The sequence below is a fragment of the Cydia splendana genome, chromosome 13 (genome assembly GCF_910591565.1).
Source record: "Cydia splendana chromosome 13, ilCydSple1.2, whole genome shotgun sequence".
Taxonomy (NCBI): domain Eukaryota; kingdom Metazoa; phylum Arthropoda; class Insecta; order Lepidoptera; family Tortricidae; genus Cydia; species Cydia splendana.
The window spans coordinates 8,384,558-8,405,003 of NC_085972.1; the positions used below are offsets into that span (position 1 = coordinate 8,384,558).

Here is a 20,446-nt window from a genome sequence, read left to right on the forward strand (position 1 = left end):
ATTTAGAAAAATGTATTGTAATAATAAGATTTAGTCTAGGGCACATACGAGAGTAGGATAGGATAATAAGTCATATAAAATTACAAGTCATTTTATTACAAAAATAGGTACTTATAAAGTTATAACAATGGTATGATGTATATTTAAACTTAATTTCACTATAGTCATCACGTATCCTAGTATAACACAGCAATAAGGCACGTGCGTTACGCTTTCATTGTACTGAGCTGGAATGCTTTCTTGATTTCTCTTCCTAACGCTTCACCTAAAGGAGGGGGTACTGCGTTGCCAACCTGAAAAAAAGTGGGAATATTTAGTTGCTTAGTCTGTTTTTTTTTTAATCCGACAGAAAGTGGAGTTTATGCAGACAGGACGAATTGCAGAACATCGCATGTAAACTTGCTTTAGGGTGGTATTCCACCTGTCTAATGTCAGTGAGTCTCACTCTCTCATTAAAGCAAAATGTGAGACGCAATACACATTGGACAAAGAAATTGGACAGGTGGAATACCACCCCAAGCATGGACCGGTTGAGGTTTTTTCAAACTTATTGGGGGCCTTTTTATGCCCTTCTGGGGGTAGTATTCCAGCATGGTGCCAGAGAAGTTAATGTTAGGAAACCCAATCAAGTGGGGTTGTTGAGGATGTAGTACTTCTACCCATCTGTACAGTTACAGACTACACAGACACCGCTTTACGAAGCGTTTATAAAGAGCACGAGGTCACCACACATATGTACAATTTTACTTGTAAAATGCTACGAATCCAGCAGCACAATAGAGTTGTATTCTATGCTATGTTATACTATAATAACCCAAAAATACCCCTAAAGCTTTATAATTATAAATATTTTAAAACACTCGAGTAGTGGTCCTGATTGTGGGCGCAATTGAAATAAGCGGTCGCTCTGCCATACTAAATTTGTACGGGAGAGCATATGTGTGGTGACCTCGATTGACTTATGTGCTCCGTCTAGTACTTAAGGTGGGTTCAGGTACACTGTGCACTGACAGTTTGTAATCCTTATAGCCGAGACATAAGGTCCGCCGATGTTTAGTTGAGATGGTTGTGGTTGGTAGCTGGTACCTGTCGGTGCTTGTGGAGCACGGAGCCGGCGAGCACGTAGGTGTCGGGGAAGCCCTGCGAGCGCGCGCACTCGCGCACGGACACGACGCGCGGCTGCTGCGGGTGCAGCACGCGGCCCTGCTTGCCCATCGGCTCGGGGTCCGGCATTGTTGTGCTGAAGTACCCGTCCCACGATAGATGGTTGTGGTTGGTACCTGTCGGTGCTTGTGGAGCACGGAGCCGGCGAGCACGTAGGTGTCGGGGAAGCCCTGCGAGCGCGCGCACTCGCGCACGGACACGACGCGCGGCTGCTGCGGGTGCAGCACGCGGCCCTGCTTGCCCATCGGCTCGGGGTCCGGCATTGTTGTGCTGAAGTACCCGTCCCACGATAGATGGTTGTGGTTGGTACCTGTCGGTGCTTGTGGAGCACGGAGCCGGCGAGCACGTAGGTGTCGGGGAAGCCCTGCGAGCGCGCGCACTCGCGCACGGACACGACGCGCGGCTGCTGCGGGTGCAGCACGCGGCCCTGCTTGCCCATCGGCTCGGGGTCCGGCATTGTTGTGCTGAAGTACCCGTCCCACGATAGATGGTTGTGGTTGGTACCTGTCGGTGCTTGTGGAGCACGGAGCCGGCGAGCACGTAGGTGTCGGGGAAGCCCTGCGAGCGCGCGCACTCGCGCACGGACACGACGCGCGGCTGCTGCGGGTGCAGCACGCGGCCCTGCTTGCCCATCGGCTCGGGGTCCGGCATTGTTGTGCTGAAGTACCCGTCCCACGATAGATGGTTGTGGTTGGTACCTGTCGGTGCTTGTGGAGCACGGAGCCGGCGAGCACGTAGGTGTCGGGGAAGCCCTGCGAGCGCGCGCACTCGCGCACGGACACGACGCGCGGCTGCTGCGGGTGCAGCACGCGGCCCTGCTTGCCCATCGGCTCGGGGTCCGGCATTGTTGTGCTGAAGTACCCGTCCCACGATAGATGGTTGTGGTTGGTACCTGTCGGTGCTTGTGGAGCACGGAGCCGGCGAGCACGTAGGTGTCGGGGAAGCCCTGCGAGCGCGCGCACTCGCGCACGGACACGACGCGCGGCTGCTGCGGGTGCAGCACGCGGCCCTGCTTGCCCATCGGCTCGGGGTCCGTCACCGTTGTGCTGAAGTACCCGTCCCAAGATAGACGACCTAAGGAAATGGTTATTCAATTACATAACCTCCAAAACCCACCATATAGTTTTCAATTTTTTTATTTGAACCTTATTCTATAAGTAAATTAGAACGAATTTCGATTGTTTTAAAAAGCATTGAAACAAAAGAAATGCTACTTTATTTGGTTCATGAAAGGTTCAAATTAGATTGCACGAATATGTACATTGTAATGTACATTTAGTCTTAGGAGGATAATTAATATTACAAACCTGTAAAAAGAAGAAAGAATATAAATATGTGCTAGACAGCTAAGCAAGGCGAGATTTTCGAAATGAGTTAACCTTTCTTATTCAGTCACATTTATTTTTATAACGCTTTTTGCTTAGGTTTCACGAACTTGGCTGGTTTTAGGTTGATCGACCGATTTTAGTAGTGGGTTACTAACACGTGGTTATTAAAATGCTGGTTTTTTTCAGACTTTGAAACGAGCCGCTGAGATCCTGGTGAAAAATGAAGCTTGCGTATATTGCAAAAAGCTGGAGCAAGTAATCAGTGGCGTAGCTCGTAGTGTGAACTAATCTCACCGTGGGCGAAGTCGGATCTGCGAGGCCCTTTTCTTTCACTGTGCCTCGCGCGAAGCCCCCCTTGGGGCGCGAGGCCGTGGGCGATGGCCCACTTCGCCCACGCCTACCTACGCCACTGCAAGTAATAGCTCGAGCTACTTGCGCTAGCAATATGCTTTTTATACTGCTGTCCACTTGTCTCAATTGTTTATAACTCACCATAGAGGCCTGCCCAGTTATTGTGTCGATTGGCAGTGTGTGGCAGACACCACGGGATCAGAGTATTTTCTTGTCGATCGGCCGGGTCGCACGCGCCGCCACTGGCACACGCACAGACGCCTCGACGCTGGCCGTTGCGGGAACTCTTGTCTATGTGACGATATTGCAATACCTAAAACAAAGTTAAGTTTAGGTACAATTAGAAAAATCTAACTCAAATTGATCTATTTTACAATTTTAGACACCGTGAAACATGTAAACATGTCGGCTGTCTGACATCGAAAGCAGTTTAGAAATATGAAATCCATAATTTTTGGAAACGACTACCATGACGTATTAATGACTGTTATCGTTCGTAGTTAATGCGAAATTGTTTGTCTTCATTCTTACAATTTACACAAGCATAATTAATTAATCCAGTTGGATCTAAATCTAGAAATAATAAGTACCTTGCATTTCGTCCCGTCGGAAAGCGTGACCGATATATTGGGCAGGTCCCTCCAATCCGAACCAGGCGTCGTCGGAATCCTGCTGATCCTAGCCACGATCAGCGGCGCCATGTTCTTACAAATATGGTCCCTCAGCTTCGCATTCTCGTCTTTGCTTCTTATCATCCTCTGGAAATGGCTTTCAGGCATCGAGCCGTATTCTATCTCGATTTTACTGGCCCCATTGCTGATATCAGGTAAGTCGCTCATAGCGTCACGGATAGTGCAAGTACGTCGCGGGGCCGAATCCTCCCATTGGATGTTTGAGACGAAGCGTTTACCGTCTATATTGATAGTGAGTGAACAAGCGCGCCGGCTAAATACGTGAGTCGGTTCCGGATATAAAGGAAGCTTAAATCCCGGCGCGGCCGCCATGATAATAAGTCGTCGTCTAGTCTGAGGCACGCCGTAATTCCCCGCTTGTAGAACACCGAACGTACACTGATACCCCATGTCTAGTAAAGTCCGTAGCGTCAATTTCAAGACCATTCCTTTTTTGAACGCGACGAAGTTTCTCACGTTCTCTAAGATGAAGTATTTGGGGCGGTAGTAGTCGCAGAAGGAGAGATAGGTGGCGACGAGCGAGTTCTTGAAGTTGGAGTACTCGCGCGAGTTAAAGCGGTTCATGCCGGAGAAGCCCTGGCACGGCGGCCCGCCGCACATTAGCTCCACCTGACAAAATATTCGAAAAATTAGAAAAAAGGCGAAGTTTTTATAAACAAATTAATAGCGACAATAAAAGCCGGCACTGTGCAGATCGATTAACAAGATCACACGCTATTATCAATGATAAAATAATGATCATTCGTCATCTGAGCACCGGGAACCTAGGACAGGTGTCTCCTGCTTACAAACTAGATTTTACGGATCGAGCGTTTTAGATTTGTTAGAACGTCAACCACAGATTAGAAATACAACTCTTTATTAATAACACCAAAGTTACCGGTCAAAAATATATAATAGTTCTGAAAACTCGACTTTTATACCAATGAGTTCCCCACCATTTAAGATTTACCAGTCCTTTTCGGTATAGGGAAGAATGGCGAGTAAACGCAAGCCCTATTTTCCCTTTGGATTGAAAGGCCAAGCCAGATGCCAAGCACTTTCGTAGAAAATAGCGCCAGTTGTAAAAATAAAGCTGCCAAGCAGTATCCAAACACCCTTAGCAAGCTATACTAACCCCAGGAAGGCGTCGCGGACAGAGGAGCACCCGGGGTTGAGGGCGTAGGTAGGGGCACTGATTCTAATAAGGACTAGTTTCCGTTAGAGGTTAATAATAGGCTTCCAGGCTGCCTCAGCGTACTGCTAGGTGCTAGGCAAAGTGCTAGGAAAATTGTTGCTTACTTCGCCAGGAGTGGGTAAGCGCAGCGCCGCGGCCGTGTGCGTGGCGCCGGCCAGCGCGGCCGCCAGCAGCGCGTTGCAGTCCTCGCGGAACACGGAGCACCCGGGGTTGTTGAGCGCGTAGGCGTGTGCCGCGGCCTGGAATTATATTTCTAATTGAAAAACAAATCAAATACCTATGAACATGTCTTAAAGAAAATTTTTGTATGTTATTTGTACTTAGCCTCGTAGGCTCTTTTCATTCCAACAGAAAAAAATATACTAAATTTTTCTGGTGTTTAGTAGAAATAACACAAAAATCACAGAAAATGGCACATAATAAATTAGTCGCAGCCCGCGACTTCGTTCGTGTCGAAGCGTTAAAATCTGACATTTTTAATGAACGAGACTACCATTCCTAAAACTACTCTAATATTAAGTATCTAAGTAAGTAACTTACCTCGACATGTTCGACAGCCCAGCGACACGAAGCGATCCCCGCAGCGTGCAAACCAGCCGACAGTCCGCCACAGCCCGCGAACACGTCCAGCGTCCTCAACGGCCGCGTTTCCGCTTCCGCTGCCGCCTCCGCTTCCACCTTCCCTTTCCCCTTGCCCCTCCCCTTCCCTTTATCCTTCCGCTCCGCCCGCCCGATGTTCGCCGCGTGCTCTGGCACTTCCAAGAACTTTCCTGAAGCCTTATCGTACGCTTGTCTGAAGTAAAACCTGTTTGGGTCTTTCGATAGCCACTCTTGATGGTTTCCTGGTATGTTTTCTTCGTAAATGAGCTGGCAGGGGCCGGCGACGGCGCTGAAAGGGACCTCGCGGATATCATCGGTCCAGTATACGAGATTGAGGTCGCTGTGTCGGGCCTCGGGAAGTACATTTTCCGGTCGCAGGAGCAGACGCACTTTGAGTAAGATATCCTGCGGTGCGACCAGTCGTTGATCGCCACGAGCGACTACTGCCGCTATGTGTCCAACACAGAATGGTTCTCCGGTATCAACGTTTGAGCCTCGAAGGTTGTTGTCGCTTTTCCGATAGTATTCTGTATAAATCGACTCATCCACCTTTTCTAGTTTCGCCCTGTCAGGATTCAGCTCCTTGGTCTTCAATTTGAAAGTGTCCGGCTTGAGGAAGACACCACTACCCTTCTTATATACGTGGTCCTGCCACGAGACGTAGCTCCATTCAGCTTTGCTCGATTCTTTCACGAATTCAGACTTCACTGCTAACTTATCAAAGAGTTTGGGGATGTTCTTGCCGTCTCGCTTAGTCTTACGCTCGCAAGAGGGACAGAAGCGATGTTCACGTAATGCGTTAGGGCAAGGTGGATCTGCCGGCAAATCCTCAAAGCGCGCGGTGAAGCGTTCATAATACTTCTTATAGAAATAAGTTTTACCATCATCCTCAAATCCATCGTCCTGCAATTCTTTCCCTCCTAATCCGAACCAGTCTTTAGGTATCTCTCGCTTTTCGACATTAGCTTTCCTTAAAATAGACGACAGTGGAGCTCCATGGCAACATCTGTCTCCAAGGAAAACTTCTCTTGGATCACCTACTTCGCCTAAGACAGTGTCCGTAGCTCTTATAAAAACTTCTGCATGGAAGTAGCCCGATTTAGGATTACTGATCTCCATCCACATATAGACAACTCTCGCAACAAGAGCGGGTATTTTAGCCTGCGCAGTTTCCACCATAACATAATCGCCGTTGCTTAATTCTGAGCCATCAATTTCGACTTTATCATAATAAACTTTGGTTGCATCTGCTTTGACAGGTTTTCCGATCCATTTGATTTTCCTAGTGCCGGCGCCGGTGAGCTTAACAGGCACGACGTCTTCAACACGGTCGTCAAGTCTGTCGGGTTCATCCTCCTCGTTGTCTGAATCATCAGCCTGTTGTACAGCCATGTTAGGGCACCTACGGCGCACGCAGGCTTGTTTCGAGCGCCCCTGCCCACCAAATTTAGCCATAGCGCGGCACGCGTTACACTCCCCACAATCCGGCAGTTGACACGCTTCACACACCCCACATCTCTTCCTTCTCAACACTAACTCGTGGTTAGTTTTATCGAGCTGATCCGTGAAGAAGCTTTCGAAAGTTTTTCTGACTAAAGGCGTAGTAGTTGCCTTTGTCCACGCCTTCTTATCTATCTTTTTATAGTCGATTTTAGCGCGTATTTTCCGTTTGCCGAACTTGATGCCCATGAGCTTGATAAGCTCGCGCATGCAAGGGAGTGTAATGAGAGGAGCCTCATCTTCGTCTGCCTCCAAGCTGACAACTTGGTCACAAACGAACTGAGCATGTTTATGCAACATTTCCTCAGTCATTTGTTTATCGCCTAGCTCTGGAATGGTGGCTTCGCGTATAACCACCAGCAGATCTTCATAGTTCGGTTGGAGGTAATGGAACTCTTCCAAGTATTCTACGACAACTTTGCTGATCCATATTTTCTCGTACAGGTTGTTCATTAAGGGCGTGTACTCGGAGCTGGGGTTCATGAGATTGTATTCTCCAAATTCTGTAGACAGGGTGATACAGTTCCTGCTACCTCCGTCAAAGCCGTGAATAAACCTGGTAACAAAAAAAGTTATTAAAGTTAGTGTTAAGTGCGTTTAAACTTTAAAGTCTTCCATCCAAATCCAAAAATCGTCATTGATAATTCGGCTACACTGACTGAATGACCCATGGTGTTGACTATTTATGTGGCTGTGATTACACATTCACTGCAATGGCAAATAAAGTAAACAGTTATTTTGATAGAATTTCTGTAGCACAGAATTCATAGTTAGACCAAGAAAAGTCTGCAGCGATTTTGATAGCCCACGCAGTGCAGTGTTATGTATACGTCATAAATTTCATAGAAGTTTGACGTTTAAAATAACACCTGCACTACGTGGGCTATCAAAATCGCTGCAGACTTTTCATACGCAATATTCATAATAAATGTTTAATCATCTGGTTTTCAATTCTTTATGTTAATTCATTATCTCTGCGATGGTAATATTAATACAGCATTCAATAGTTACCATTCAATAATAGGGCCAACATCCTTAACCGGTACTGATTCCTCATCTATCTCTGGAGACTCCGAGCATATAGACTTCAAGTACCCCGACATGTATATCCTTGCGTCACTCTCCACGAGGCCCCCGTCTATGGGCACCAGGTGGCCCTCTCGGTCGAATATTGAGAAGCCGGTGATATTTGTTTGGGGCCGCTCCATAATGTCACCCTCGTCACCTGTAGAAATATTTTTTTCTGTTAACACTTGCTACAATAGGTGCAAAATCTAGGAAAATGTCGGTATATGACGCAAAAACTTTCTGAAAAAGCTAAAGGCAAAAGCTAAAGGCGTGTCTCGATTTCGCGCGGCGGCCGCGCGAGCACTGTTCGACCGCGGCAAATCTGTATTTTGGCTCGCGAGCCATTTTTGGCACCATCTTGAACTATACCGCGGCAGCCGCGCGCGGCAAGCGATCCGACGATCGACTAGTTTGTACTCGCCAACCATGGACGTATCACGTCGTCGTGCAGCTGCCGCTTTTAATAATTATTTATCATATTATTCACAAGAAACCAAAATTGCGATAATCACTACATTTACTGTTCCATAGACACTGTATAGTGCCGTATAATTTAATTAAAGTACGACACTTTTCATTATCCATGTCTGCGGCCGCGCGAGCCAACTGAAATATATACACGTCCGTCCCAACTGCGCGTGAACATTCCTTTGCCGCGCGGCCAAAAACCGACAGTAAATGGTTCGTCGCGCGGCACGTTAGAGCGCGCCAATGATCGAGTTGGCTCGCGCGGCAGCCCGGTATCCATTGCGCGCGGCTGCCGCGCGAGCCAATGTTCGATAGCTTGCCGCGCGATATCGAGACGCGATGCCAACTGCCATACGTGTCGTGTTGCAGACAAAATTTGACCTTTTGGTGGAATGCTCCTATTGCTCTTATATAATTATATGTACTGTGTCACCTTATTTACATAAATGAGTTTGAGTGTTTATAAAAAACCGGCCAAGTGCGAGTCGGACTCGCACACGAAGGGTTCCGTACAGGGGCGTATTTACCCTAGGGCCAAGGGGGCCATGGCCCGGGGCGGCAGGCCGCGGGGGGCGGCGAAGCCGCCCCCTCGCGGCTTTTTCTGGGCGCCTTTTATAATCAAACTTAGCTATATTTTTTATTATATTTTAATTGACATTTAAATTAATAAACAAACGAACGCTTCAAACCCCACCAATTGCTTAAAATATCTACCAACAAGTACCTAAATTAAGCAACATTTTCGTTCAAGAAGCATTAGTACGGCGTAATTAAAATAAAATGTTACGCGGCTTGGCGGCAGTCTATAACATGACTTTTGTCTTATCTACGCCATCTATCGTGGTACTAAACCAATTCATTCGAGACGCGGGGCACACGAACAGCGCAGCCGCAGCGCATGCGCGAGACGGCGCGGGCGGCGGGGGTGACGTCCGTACCATTATCTATAAAAACCGGGCAAGTGCGAGTCGGACTCGCGCACGAAGGGTTCCGTATCTAAATGCAAAAAACGGCAAAAAAACGGTCATCCATTCAAGTACTGACCCCGCCCGACGTTGCTTAACTTCGGTCAAAAATCACGTTTGTTGTATGGGAGCCCCACTTAAATCTTTATTTTATTCTGTTTTTAGTATTTGTTGTTATAGCGGCAACAGAAATACATCATCTGTGAAAATTTCAACTGTCTAGCTATCACGGTTCGTGAGATACAGCCTGGTGACAGACGGACGGACGGACGGACGGACGGACGGACAGCGGAGTCTTAGTAATAGGGTCCCGTTTTACCCTTTGGGTACGGAACCCTAAAAACGGTCACCCACCCAAGTACTGACCCCGCCCGACGTTGCTTAACTTCGATCAAAAATCACGTTTGTTGTATGGGAGCTAGGGTGATTCACTTTTGTATGGAGAAAAAAAAGTTGTAATATTTTTCCTGACTTTGCTCACCAATGGAGTCTCCCCACACTAAAAACTATCTATTTCAATTTTCAAAAGAATCGAATAACGTTTAGAGGTTGCACAAGTTGAAAAGGTAGAGTGAGAACCCCATACATTGCGTGAAAATGAACTATGTTCTAAAATGACAAAATATAATGAACTGATACTAAAATCGAATGAGAAAACTGAATTTTGCGTCTAAAACACGATAAAAGCACTTTTCCTTTGGAAACAGGTGGAAAAACTGAAAACTCTTAATTAGAACATTTATCGAGTAATCAAAATCCAAGTTTACTACTAATTTTAAAATTTATTTATATGTAGAAGGTTCAGTATCACACTACTCTCCGCTTTGATGGTAGCCGCTTAAACCATTTTCTACCCTCCGATGTAGAGTCGTTGGTTATTTGAAAAATCTGTGTTGATGTTGTGCAACCTCTAAATGTTGACCGATTTTTTTTTTTAACGTATAATATTTTTTTATCAGTTAGAACTCTTAAGAATTCGAGCAAAGTCCGATGAAAATCGAAAATTCGGAAAAATGAAACACCCTAATGGGAGCCCCACTTAAATCTTCATTTTATTGTTTTTAGTATTTGTTATTATAGCGGCAACAGAAATACATCATCTGTGAAAATTTCAGCTGTCTAGCTATCACAGATCACGAGATACAGCCCGGTGACAGACAGACGGACGGACAGGCGGACGGACGGTCGGACAGCGGAGTCTTAGTAATAGGGTCCCGTTTTACCCTTTGGGTACGGAACCCTAAAAAGGCACATGATAAGTCACAGCCAAGCATGAATGATATGGGATATTTTGGGGATGGTAGGGATAATATGAGAGTTCCAAAAGTAACACCCTCATATCCCAGAGAAATTCTAGATTCTAGACAGAGGTTTTTCTTACAAGGGAGTTAAGAAAGAAACAAGATGGGAGTGGCGGTATAAAAACAAATTGGGAAGTCTCCCTGTTTAGTAATTAATACAACAGGAGATATTCTATGAGACAATGAGAAAATATTAAAGTAATTAAAGTCAGACCATTCTATCTCAAGGCATTTCGAATGACAAAGTGTGGCAATGTCATCATTAATGTCAAATTTATATGAAACTTATGATGTTTATTATGACTCACTCCTCACTTTGATTTATTCAAGTTAAATAATAAAAAAAAAGGTAGTGATAAGTTAGCTTAGACGGACAGGCTTATTCTGACTTTAATAACATGTTATGAATTAGATCAGATCCATAACTGATCCAAATCTAATTCATAACCTATTATTAAAATCAGAATACGCCTAGGACTTGAGCTTACCAGCAGCAAGAACAAGTTTTTCATTGGTCAACGCTATAAATTCTTCCACAGCATCCTGTGGGTGTCCTTGGAAATATATAATGTCCGAGTTGTTTATAAACTGTCTGCAAGTATTACATCTCTCCATATCAGGTTCAGGAATGCTTTTCTCATTTGATTGGTCACTGTTCTTATCAATATCATCTTGTCCGGCTGTGTTTTCGTTATAATTATGATTTTGTTCATCTATGTTGTCATAATTATGATTTTCATCACTATCAGTCTTTGTTACACCATTTTTGCCATTGGTTAAGCTTTCTCGTGCATCAGGATTATCTTTAGGTGTAATATTGATGTCCATTTTATCATCAGATGAAGTTAGACCATTTGAATCTTCGCCATTAGTTTTACCAAAGATTTCATCTAAACTGATGTGTTTGTCTTTGATTGCATCAGTTTTAACCACTTTTATGTCAGCCGCACATTCCACGTCATTTTCTTTGGCGTCATCAAGTGATTCATCCAGATTTGTCTTCAGCTTTTTCTGCAAAGAAATTGTTGATGAGATAAGTTAAAAAGTGTCAGTATCATACTGATATAGATTGAGGAGCACTGAGATTTTGATAAGTAACTATAGATCACCATCAAAGACAAGTTCAGAGGAGCCCCACAAGAGGGTCATATATTGTGCCGTGAAAATTTTGTATTTTTATGTTACTTGAATTAATTTTTAATTTGGTTAATTTCTTCCCTCTAGCCACATGGTCCTACTGCCTTTAATCGAACTAATAGAAAAACCTACCAATAATGTTTGACATGAATAAAGATTTAAATAATTAATATTATAATAATTTATGTTTAAGTTTTGTAATAAACACACATGTTCATAGAAAAAAAAAAGTTTATGTGGTCTGATAGGTAGGATGAAGTGGAATTTTTGCTTCTTGTTGTATGAATCCTACCTTGTTTAATTGTAATTTGTAATTTTCAGTTACATGTATATTTTATGAACCTCCAGGTCTTTTTAGTATTAAGATTTATGTGCGTATTACGCACCTCTAACATATGTATCTTATATGACTGTATGTGTTCTGAATAAATTAAAATAAAATAAATAAATAAAATTACAATTCCTGGTACTCTGATTAGTCCGACCAAGTGGAAAAAAAAAGTTCTTGGACTTATTGCTAAGGGTGAATGGATTGTTTTATTTTAATTTAATTTGGGATGGGTTTTCAAAGAAGAAAATTTCTTACAGGAGTAAGTTTAGTCTCTTCTGATGGACTCCGTCCTCTCTTCACAGCAAGCATGCTGGTTATTGACAACTGCTTTCCATTGGATGACCTTAATTTTGCTCTGTAATTACAAAACCAAAAATATAAAATATTGTTTTTGTTGGTCAATTAACTTAGATTGAACTGACCACAGTGCCAAGCACCCCATTTCCAATACAAATTTTACACAGCGAGCATGTTTTTGGCAGTCAATGTGTTAATAGAGCTAAAAGAATATATCTTGTAAGATATACATTGTCAAGAAAAGGGAATTGTATTTCAAACAGTCCGTCTAGGGGTATGCCGAGTAAGTATTCTAGTTACAGTTATTATCTTAGTGCGGCAGCTCAGGCAGAGTGCTTTTCACTATCTATAAAGCTGGCTCAGTTATCCAATCTAAGATCTGGGCTTCTCTCTATTATAACTCTTCCCAATAATAAGCCATTTTGCATAAGTTTTACTGTATTTTTATATCTATACTCCCTTTATTTATGACCAAATAGTTTCACTGTCTAAAAATTACTACTTGGGGCTACAAACCGACTGCCTATTGTAACCAGGCAAGTAGATAAATCGGAAAGGTACGGTGGTATGCATCTCTGCATATAAGTTGCTATTCCACGGAGGTTGCCTTTAATTTTACTAATGTTAACAATGAGGCAGGCAATCGAGTAGTATTATTTAGCACAAAGTATGCATTATATTTTTAGTTATTCTGATTAATTATCCTTTTTGACTTACTTGTTAGGTGTGGTTTTTATGTTCTTGTTTGATTTCGGACTGCCACCGTTGTCATGATTTTTCTGATTTAGATTCGCCTTCGAAGGCATAGTTCCCTAAATATTTTAATCACAAGTGTGAACTGGAAATGTACATGTAAACAACATAAATTAATTACAAACTACAAAGAGTACAAAGGCGAATTTTGCAAAGAAAAGGCGCGAATGTGTGTTGACACTATTGACAGCACCTATTGCCAAAACTAACCACAGGCTACAGAAACTGGTCTCGTGTGGGATGATAAAACTATATTAAAACCGTGATTAAAACAGGATGACAACCGTATAACACAGAACAAGGAGCGTTCGAATACTAATTGTATACAAAAGTATTTTATATGTTTTTAAACGAATGTTATTTTACAATATTCTACTTTTTTTTGCTAAAGTTACTGCGATTTAAGTGTATAAAAACCAAATAAAAACACACTTGGAAATCTAAGGACGTGATATAATTTTCGAACGCTCCGCCGAGATTTGATTGACAGCTGAGCTGAGTCAGCTGAGACATTTGACAGCCGATGCCGAACCGAGGACTCTTTGAAATCTTTGAATAGTTCATGGATTTGTTATTAAATTCCCAATTTGTCATACCATTTATATACAATGATTAGACGTAAAATAATCTCGCTGTGCCGATCCAACTACAGTAGATTATGTTCTTCCATGACCCAGCCAGATATCGATCTAGGATACTACTGTGATGTAAGCAACTCCTCCGAGGTTAAGCGAAACATAACTTCAAGAAAAGGTGTTGGAAATGTAGATCGCGTGTTAGATATCTATAATCGCCTGAAAATTATAAATGTGGCCGATGAAGCTCACGATGCTTTAAAACAGGAGTTGTATAGGGAGCTTAGTAAATTGCCAAACAAAACTCACCCCTCAGTTCAAGGATATAAAGACGACCCTATATTAGTACATGAGCTCAATAAGAAGCGTGACTTTGGGAAGCACACGCCACTTGAAGTTAGCGAAATTACACGCCTCATGAACCTTATGAGGACAGATAAGTTAGGTCAAACTTGTGGACACAAGAGTTATTATTTCCTCGGCGAACTAGCTGAATTAGAGGAAGCATTGATCAAATATGCAGTTACATACTTGGTCAAGGAGAATTTTAAACTAGTTTCTGTCCCTGATATCTTACCAAAGAATGTTTTGGAAAGCTGTGGCATGACAATAAATAGTGATAGGACACAGGTATGTTATTTCTATTAAGATTAATTCATATTAATCAATACTATTACACAATAACAAATTGAATATATGAATATTATTATGTTACTCATGTCACTTTGTTATTGTGTAATGGTAAAAATCATGTTGTACTTATTTTGAACTTGCAGATATACTCCTTAGATCCAATTCATCATGGCCCAGACTTATATCTGTCAGGCACAGCAGAAATGTCACTGGCAGGATTTCTCATGAACTCCGTCCACTCCAGCACAGACCTTCCTCTGAAGCTGGCAGCCGTAAGCCGATGTTTCCGGGCTGAGACTTCCAGTGTCATAGATGAGCGGGGAGTGTATAGGTACATCTACAATTATTATTTGGGACGACTTATACACCTTCATTAATAACTGGCCGGAAAAAGCTCAACAACGGGAGTCATGGAAATCAAGGGGAGAGGCCTTTGCCCAGCAGTGGGACACTATAACAGGCTATTAAAAAAAAAAGATGAATCATAAAATTATTGAAGGCAACCTGTTTTTATGGACATTACATTGATATTATGCTTATTAATTTTTTTGAGAGTCAATAGTAAAACAATGATTCTAACAAGCTAATGTTATAATAAAATTATGTCCTGTTTTCAAGCTGTTTTTTATACTATACATACACATACACATTTTGTATACTACACATATATGCAGCATAATCGTAATGTAAGTCACATAAAGCATAGACTAGAAAAAATATTTCAAAGATATTTCCTACTGCTTGGTGCACAGCCCATACAGCAAATCAAAGTAAAAAATTCCAAATTAACTATTTAACTGTTTACATTTTTTCTAATGCTAAAAAAACGAACTATAAACAAGTTAAGCCTTTCTGTATAGATATAAGTAAGTTTATATACTTATTTTTTTTTATTAGAGTGCACCAGTTTACCAAAGTGGAAATGTTTGCTGTTACCACACCGCAGCAGTCGGAGGAGATGCTTGAATACATCAGGACCCTGCAGGAACAAATGTTTGTACCCCTGGGATTCAACATGAAAGTGTTAGATATGCCACCACATGAGTTGGGAGCTCCTGCTTACAGGTTTGTGAAACAACATGTCTATACATTTTTAACTCTTTCAGTGCCTCATTTACAAATTTTCCAATACAAAAGGACCTAGCATGTTCTAGGCAGTGCATGTGTTAAGCAAAATAAAAAACTTATGGCCAAATTAAGCATTTAATTTTATGAATGTTATAACAGGTAAAAGCTTTAATCTGTTACTTTAAATTTAAATAACTGTCTTGCCAACTATCTCTTTACTTTTTTACTAAATTTTCCTGAAGTTAATATCGGCATACACTATAGATTTGTTAAGTGAACATGATAATTATTGGTTGTGATGGTGTTAATATAAATGAAGTTATTTTTTTCCAGAAAATATGACATTGAAGCCTGGATGCCAGGCCGAGGCAATTACGGAGAAGTTTCAAGTTGCAGCAACTGTACAGATTACCAATCAAGAAGACTTAACATCAGATACAAACAGGACGACAAAACACACTATGTGCACACATTGAACGGGACTGCATGTGCAATACCAAGGATGCTGATCACTTTACTTGAAACACACCAAGACCCAAAAGGCAAAATATTCATCCCTGATGCTCTTCAGCCTTTTATGAATGGAAAGAAATATATAACAAAGAATAGTGCAATACCAGATTTAAAGTTAACAAAGAAAACAAAATAAAAATATTTGTATACAGTTTTATTATTAATCTATCCAACAATTTTCTTTTAACATTAGGTTTCTTTCTCGGTCATCTGAATTCAACAAGTTAGTAAACTTTCAAATGTTTCTCTAGAAAATACAGTGTATACACTTTCCACTTTAACTTTATCCTATTGACCATCTTCCTTTGCCTTAGATTTTTTCAGTCCTTTATGCTGTTTAGAGAACTTTTTCATTTTAGCCTTAAACTGTTGGATATCAACTGTAGACTCTGTGGATGTAGAGGGAGCAACAGATTTCTCTTCCGGTGGAATGAAGTCCTTCTGCCGCTGCTCCACACGAGCCCGCTTATTTTGTTCTTGTTTCTCCTCTCTGGCATGCCTCTTCTTAGCCTTCTTCTGTTCATCCTTGAGGAAGTACTCCCCAGTAGCCAGCTCCTTGTCAATTTTGCTCTCTGCTTGAGGCGGTGGGAACGGAGTGTAAGGTTTCTTCTGAACTTTCTTTTTAGGCTGTTTCCTTGGCACATTTTTGCTTTTAAATGTTGGCAGGAATCTGTCCCAGCTTTCATTTTTTAGCCTAGGATCTTTCATTAGTTCTCTCTTAATCATTAAACTTTTTATGTTATACATTGGGTGGATGTTTTTCATGGTATCCTCTACTATGCGTCGGACCTGAACTAAACCTTTGTATGGGCCAACCGCGGACACAGTATTGCCTTGAACAAGTACGTAACACTCGGTCAGTAGTTCGATAGACTTGAGAGTCACTCCATTTGGTCCTATCAATCGCTGCCGTCTTTTCAAAAAGGTTTCCTTCTTTCGCACAAATGAGTTTAATTTAATAATATCACATCCTATTTCATCCTCTAGAACCCTGACTGCCTGTTCAAACGGGACGCTTCGGGACATTAGCTTCATTAAATCTCTAGCTTTTATTATTATATAGGGGTCCCAAGTCTTTCTCGTAGTTTTAACAATAATGCTACCTTCAATAAGATCCAATTCGGCGACAATGTGATGTTCCTTTAACACTTTCTGCACAAGAGGCCAACATTCTTTCAGGTACTGTTCACGATATTTAGGGAATAAGGTTGCAAATTTACTTTCTTCTAACAGACCATGAGGGTTATCCTCTGGGGTGAACTTGGGTATTTTCATAGCCCATGCATTATCGACGGGCCCTGTATCTGCAACCTCGTTGTCAGATTCTTGCATGCTTAGTATTTATTCTGTTCTTATCTGGATCAAAAGTACTGTGTAGGGCTCAAAAAACAATAAAAAAAATTAGGAAAGCACGACATCCACTGAAATATGAAACCTATGGAAGTGAAACGTCAACGAATAATGCGTGCCACTGTGACGTCATCTTAGAACTAAACATGGCGGTTTTAGTGCTGCCCAGAAGATTTTTACTGTTACTAGGTTTTATCGATACATCGATACCTTTTTAACGTTCTCGGCTCATTTTATTTAAAATACTAAGTATGTATTATTTGTGGAGTTTATGTTTTAATAGGAAGTAAGTAAATAAATAAAAATTCTTTATTAGTATATTGTTATGTGAAAAGATACTTTGATTTAGTAAGATGTGTGGAGTCTAGGACAATTTCGTGCTTCAAATTTGACAGGTAAACGAGATGACGCTGTACTACTCAATACATATTGCGATTTTTGCGGTAACACTGATTTTCAAAAGTTGACGTTTGACAACTTAGTGACCGCAAAACACATGGCGCAGTACAGCGCCATCTGTTTTGGATGTCAGAATAAGTGTACGTGTTTTTCTTGGACTTTACCTCTCTATTACAATCAATTTTGTTGTGTTGCTAACCCTGAAGTCTGTAACACACTACCGCACTGCACCTCGACCTTGGTGCGCCGTATCTATAAGTGAGAGCGATACAAAATTCAAGCTTATTAAGCGACGGGTGAAAAAAAACAAAACACCTTCAGAACATTTTTTTATTACAAAAATAAGGAATGACTTCCGCTCTTCAACTTCTTCAACATTTATTCAGCAAATAGGCCACAAGGGCATTTTTATACGTCAAAATAATAACAATACATTAACCATTTTATAAATTACAACTATATGTATATGGTCTCTTAATGTCGAATTATATAAAAAAACTATAATAATGATATAAAAAAGCCCGCAGGGCAGCTTGTGGAGTAACGACCCCACGGACCCGAGTGCTCCCGAGAGTCGGTCAGGGTCTCCATCTCTAGCTCTTTCTTTTTATGTTCATTTCTTGGTAAGCTATAAAAATGATTTAATTATTAAATTAAGATAATTTAGTTGGTTTGAAGCGGGGAAGCATGATAAAATAAGAAAATATAAATAGGCAATCATAATATATCGATATCAAAGTCGATAAATAAAGTACAACCCTAGCTGAAATGTTTACATTATTTAAGCGTAAAAATATAGTTAAATAAATCCAATCACTTCATGATCTATAACTGCACAGAAGAACCTTGCTATTTATAATGTGAAAGATCCTTAAATTTCCCAAGAACATTAACAATAATCAATATTTTTCATGTAAATTATAGCGTACCTGTGTATGGTTAAAGATGGCTGATTTGGTGGTTTTCTTATGCCGCACCCTAATACACTACACACTGGCATATTCGCGACGTAATTATTCACATTTGGCTTCAATTATTTTCAATCACAAGCAAAATATTGAAAGATAATTAATAATTTTAATTTTCACCACGACTTTTTGACAGGACAAGTACCTGCTGAACTGACAGACAATGACATTTGCGTGACTAAACATGGCGGATTTTCGGCCGCATTAGGTATTTACGTATTTTCATGGAACACTTTATGTCCGTACTGAAATACTGTCACCTTTTTTTGCTATGGGTTACAGTGCTGAGTAAAAACGAGATAGATATATATTTATGTGTGTGCCGTCAAAATGGGTGCTATTTCTATAAGCAATTGTACGTATAGTACAATATGTCTTGTCCCTATTATGTAGGTCTATGACGACATCGAGCATTGACCATAGACCTAGAATTCTTTGGCATTGACACAATACACTAGACATGTGTCGTTCGCGAGCGAGTGATTCAAATGAACTGTATCTTTTGATTGAACTAGCTCACTCTTCAACTCAGTACAGATTTGACTAGCTCATTTCGCTCAGTAACTCTTTTATATCGGTGTTACTTGCTCGCTCTTTCCCACTCATGATCGAATGAGCGGGCCCAGCCAAACGAGTGAGACGATGCGGAGTGACGGTTTCGGAGCGTTTCGGATGAATTCGGAGGGTGCCGGGAAAACATGGCGGGATCCGTACCGTGTGATTTGCTTTCTTCGTCGCACTTATGGCTGTGCGTATTATATAACCATCCCATTTACGCACTTTTATGTACAGAGTACTGTTGGATGTCGAGAGAGCAGACTACGGCTGTCGTTTGTTGACCAATTTTAGTTTAAGATTTAATTGACGGGCTTAGGTAGTGTAATTAATGTAATGATAGTCTAATATTTTTATGAAATGTACACTATATAGTATCAGATTTTCATCATAATTGCCAATCTAGATTACAGGGGTTTATGTTTAATATGAGGTACGTTTAGGAGAAACTTTGTTTTTCCGTCGTTTTATTATTAACCTAAAAAATCTAGATTGACAGTCCTAAGCCTGTCCAAGTATGAAGGAAAATCTGCTTAATATGTATATTGTAGTAAATGTATGTATAGTATAGCTTATATAACACTAATAATGCATATTTTTTAACGATCAAGTGCGTAGGTAATACAAATCAAACCAAACAATTCAATCAATCTGATTGATTGACATCTCTCTCTACTCACTATTTAATCTACAGATCTACTGAGCGAAATGAGCTAAATGAGCTAAATGAGTGATATATATCACCGCGAGCGAAAGATATGAATCACTCTTTTCAACTCAGTGAACGATTATGCGCATCTCTACAATACACATCATACACACGAGGGATAGAGTGACGTCTGTCACTCAACGCAACGCACTGTCAAAATACCATGCCAGCCAACACAACGCAAAAAACTACGCGTCTTCAACGCAACTTTTCCAAAAAATTAAAATTAAGTTGTGATATTTATGTTTTTCAAAATCGGTCTTTTTTCTTCAGTAATTTTATATTAATAGGTAAATTAAATACGTAACATAATTAAACGAAAGCTTAGTTTTTATAATCTATAAAATCTAATGTTACCAGACAAAAGATTTTCGACAGACGTGCGTGTAAAGTAAATATTTAAAAGTACACATTTTAACTGGCATAATAAAGAGAACAGAAAAACTGACCGATTTCTACTAACGAAAGGACCAAATTCTAATAAGAACCATTTATAATAGTGATAATGCTTTTTCAGAAAATAATTTAATTTAGGTTGGTCACA

At 41.1% G+C, this 20,446-nt stretch overlaps 3 protein-coding genes across 3 annotated transcripts; 1 reads left to right on the forward strand and 2 right to left on the reverse strand.

Moving 5' to 3' along the window:
• Window positions 1-119: 119 nt before the first annotated feature.
• On the reverse strand, window positions 120-13,275 carry LOC134796417 (DNA (cytosine-5)-methyltransferase PliMCI-like). Its single transcript, XM_063768621.1, has 10 exons — window positions 13,097-13,275; window positions 12,338-12,437; window positions 11,103-11,625; window positions 7,824-8,037; window positions 5,253-7,368; window positions 4,817-4,951; window positions 3,434-4,144; window positions 2,985-3,156; window positions 2,057-2,238; window positions 120-293 (listed from the first exon to the last, which is right to left on the reverse strand). The coding sequence occupies exons 1-10, from the start codon at window positions 13,183-13,185 to the stop codon at window positions 207-209; spliced, it is 4,329 nt and encodes a 1,442-aa protein (XP_063624691.1). The 5' UTR covers window positions 13,186-13,275; the 3' UTR covers window positions 120-206.
• Window positions 13,276-13,663: 388 nt separating this feature from the next.
• LOC134795984 (serine--tRNA ligase, mitochondrial) lies at window positions 13,664-16,062 on the forward strand. The gene is made up of 4 exons (XM_063767880.1): window positions 13,664-14,337; window positions 14,484-14,671; window positions 15,238-15,405; window positions 15,742-16,062. Exons 1-4 carry the CDS (start codon window positions 13,741-13,743, stop codon window positions 16,055-16,057), a joined length of 1,269 nt encoding a protein of 422 aa, XP_063623950.1. The 5' UTR covers window positions 13,664-13,740; the 3' UTR covers window positions 16,058-16,062.
• A 72-nt stretch (window positions 16,063-16,134) lies between these two features.
• LOC134795985 (KRR1 small subunit processome component homolog) lies at window positions 16,135-18,258 on the reverse strand. The gene has a single exon (XM_063767882.1). It carries the CDS (start codon window positions 17,251-17,253, stop codon window positions 16,210-16,212), a length of 1,044 nt encoding a protein of 347 aa, XP_063623952.1. The 5' UTR covers window positions 17,254-18,258; the 3' UTR covers window positions 16,135-16,209.
• Between the last annotated feature and the right edge of the window lie 2,188 nt (window positions 18,259-20,446).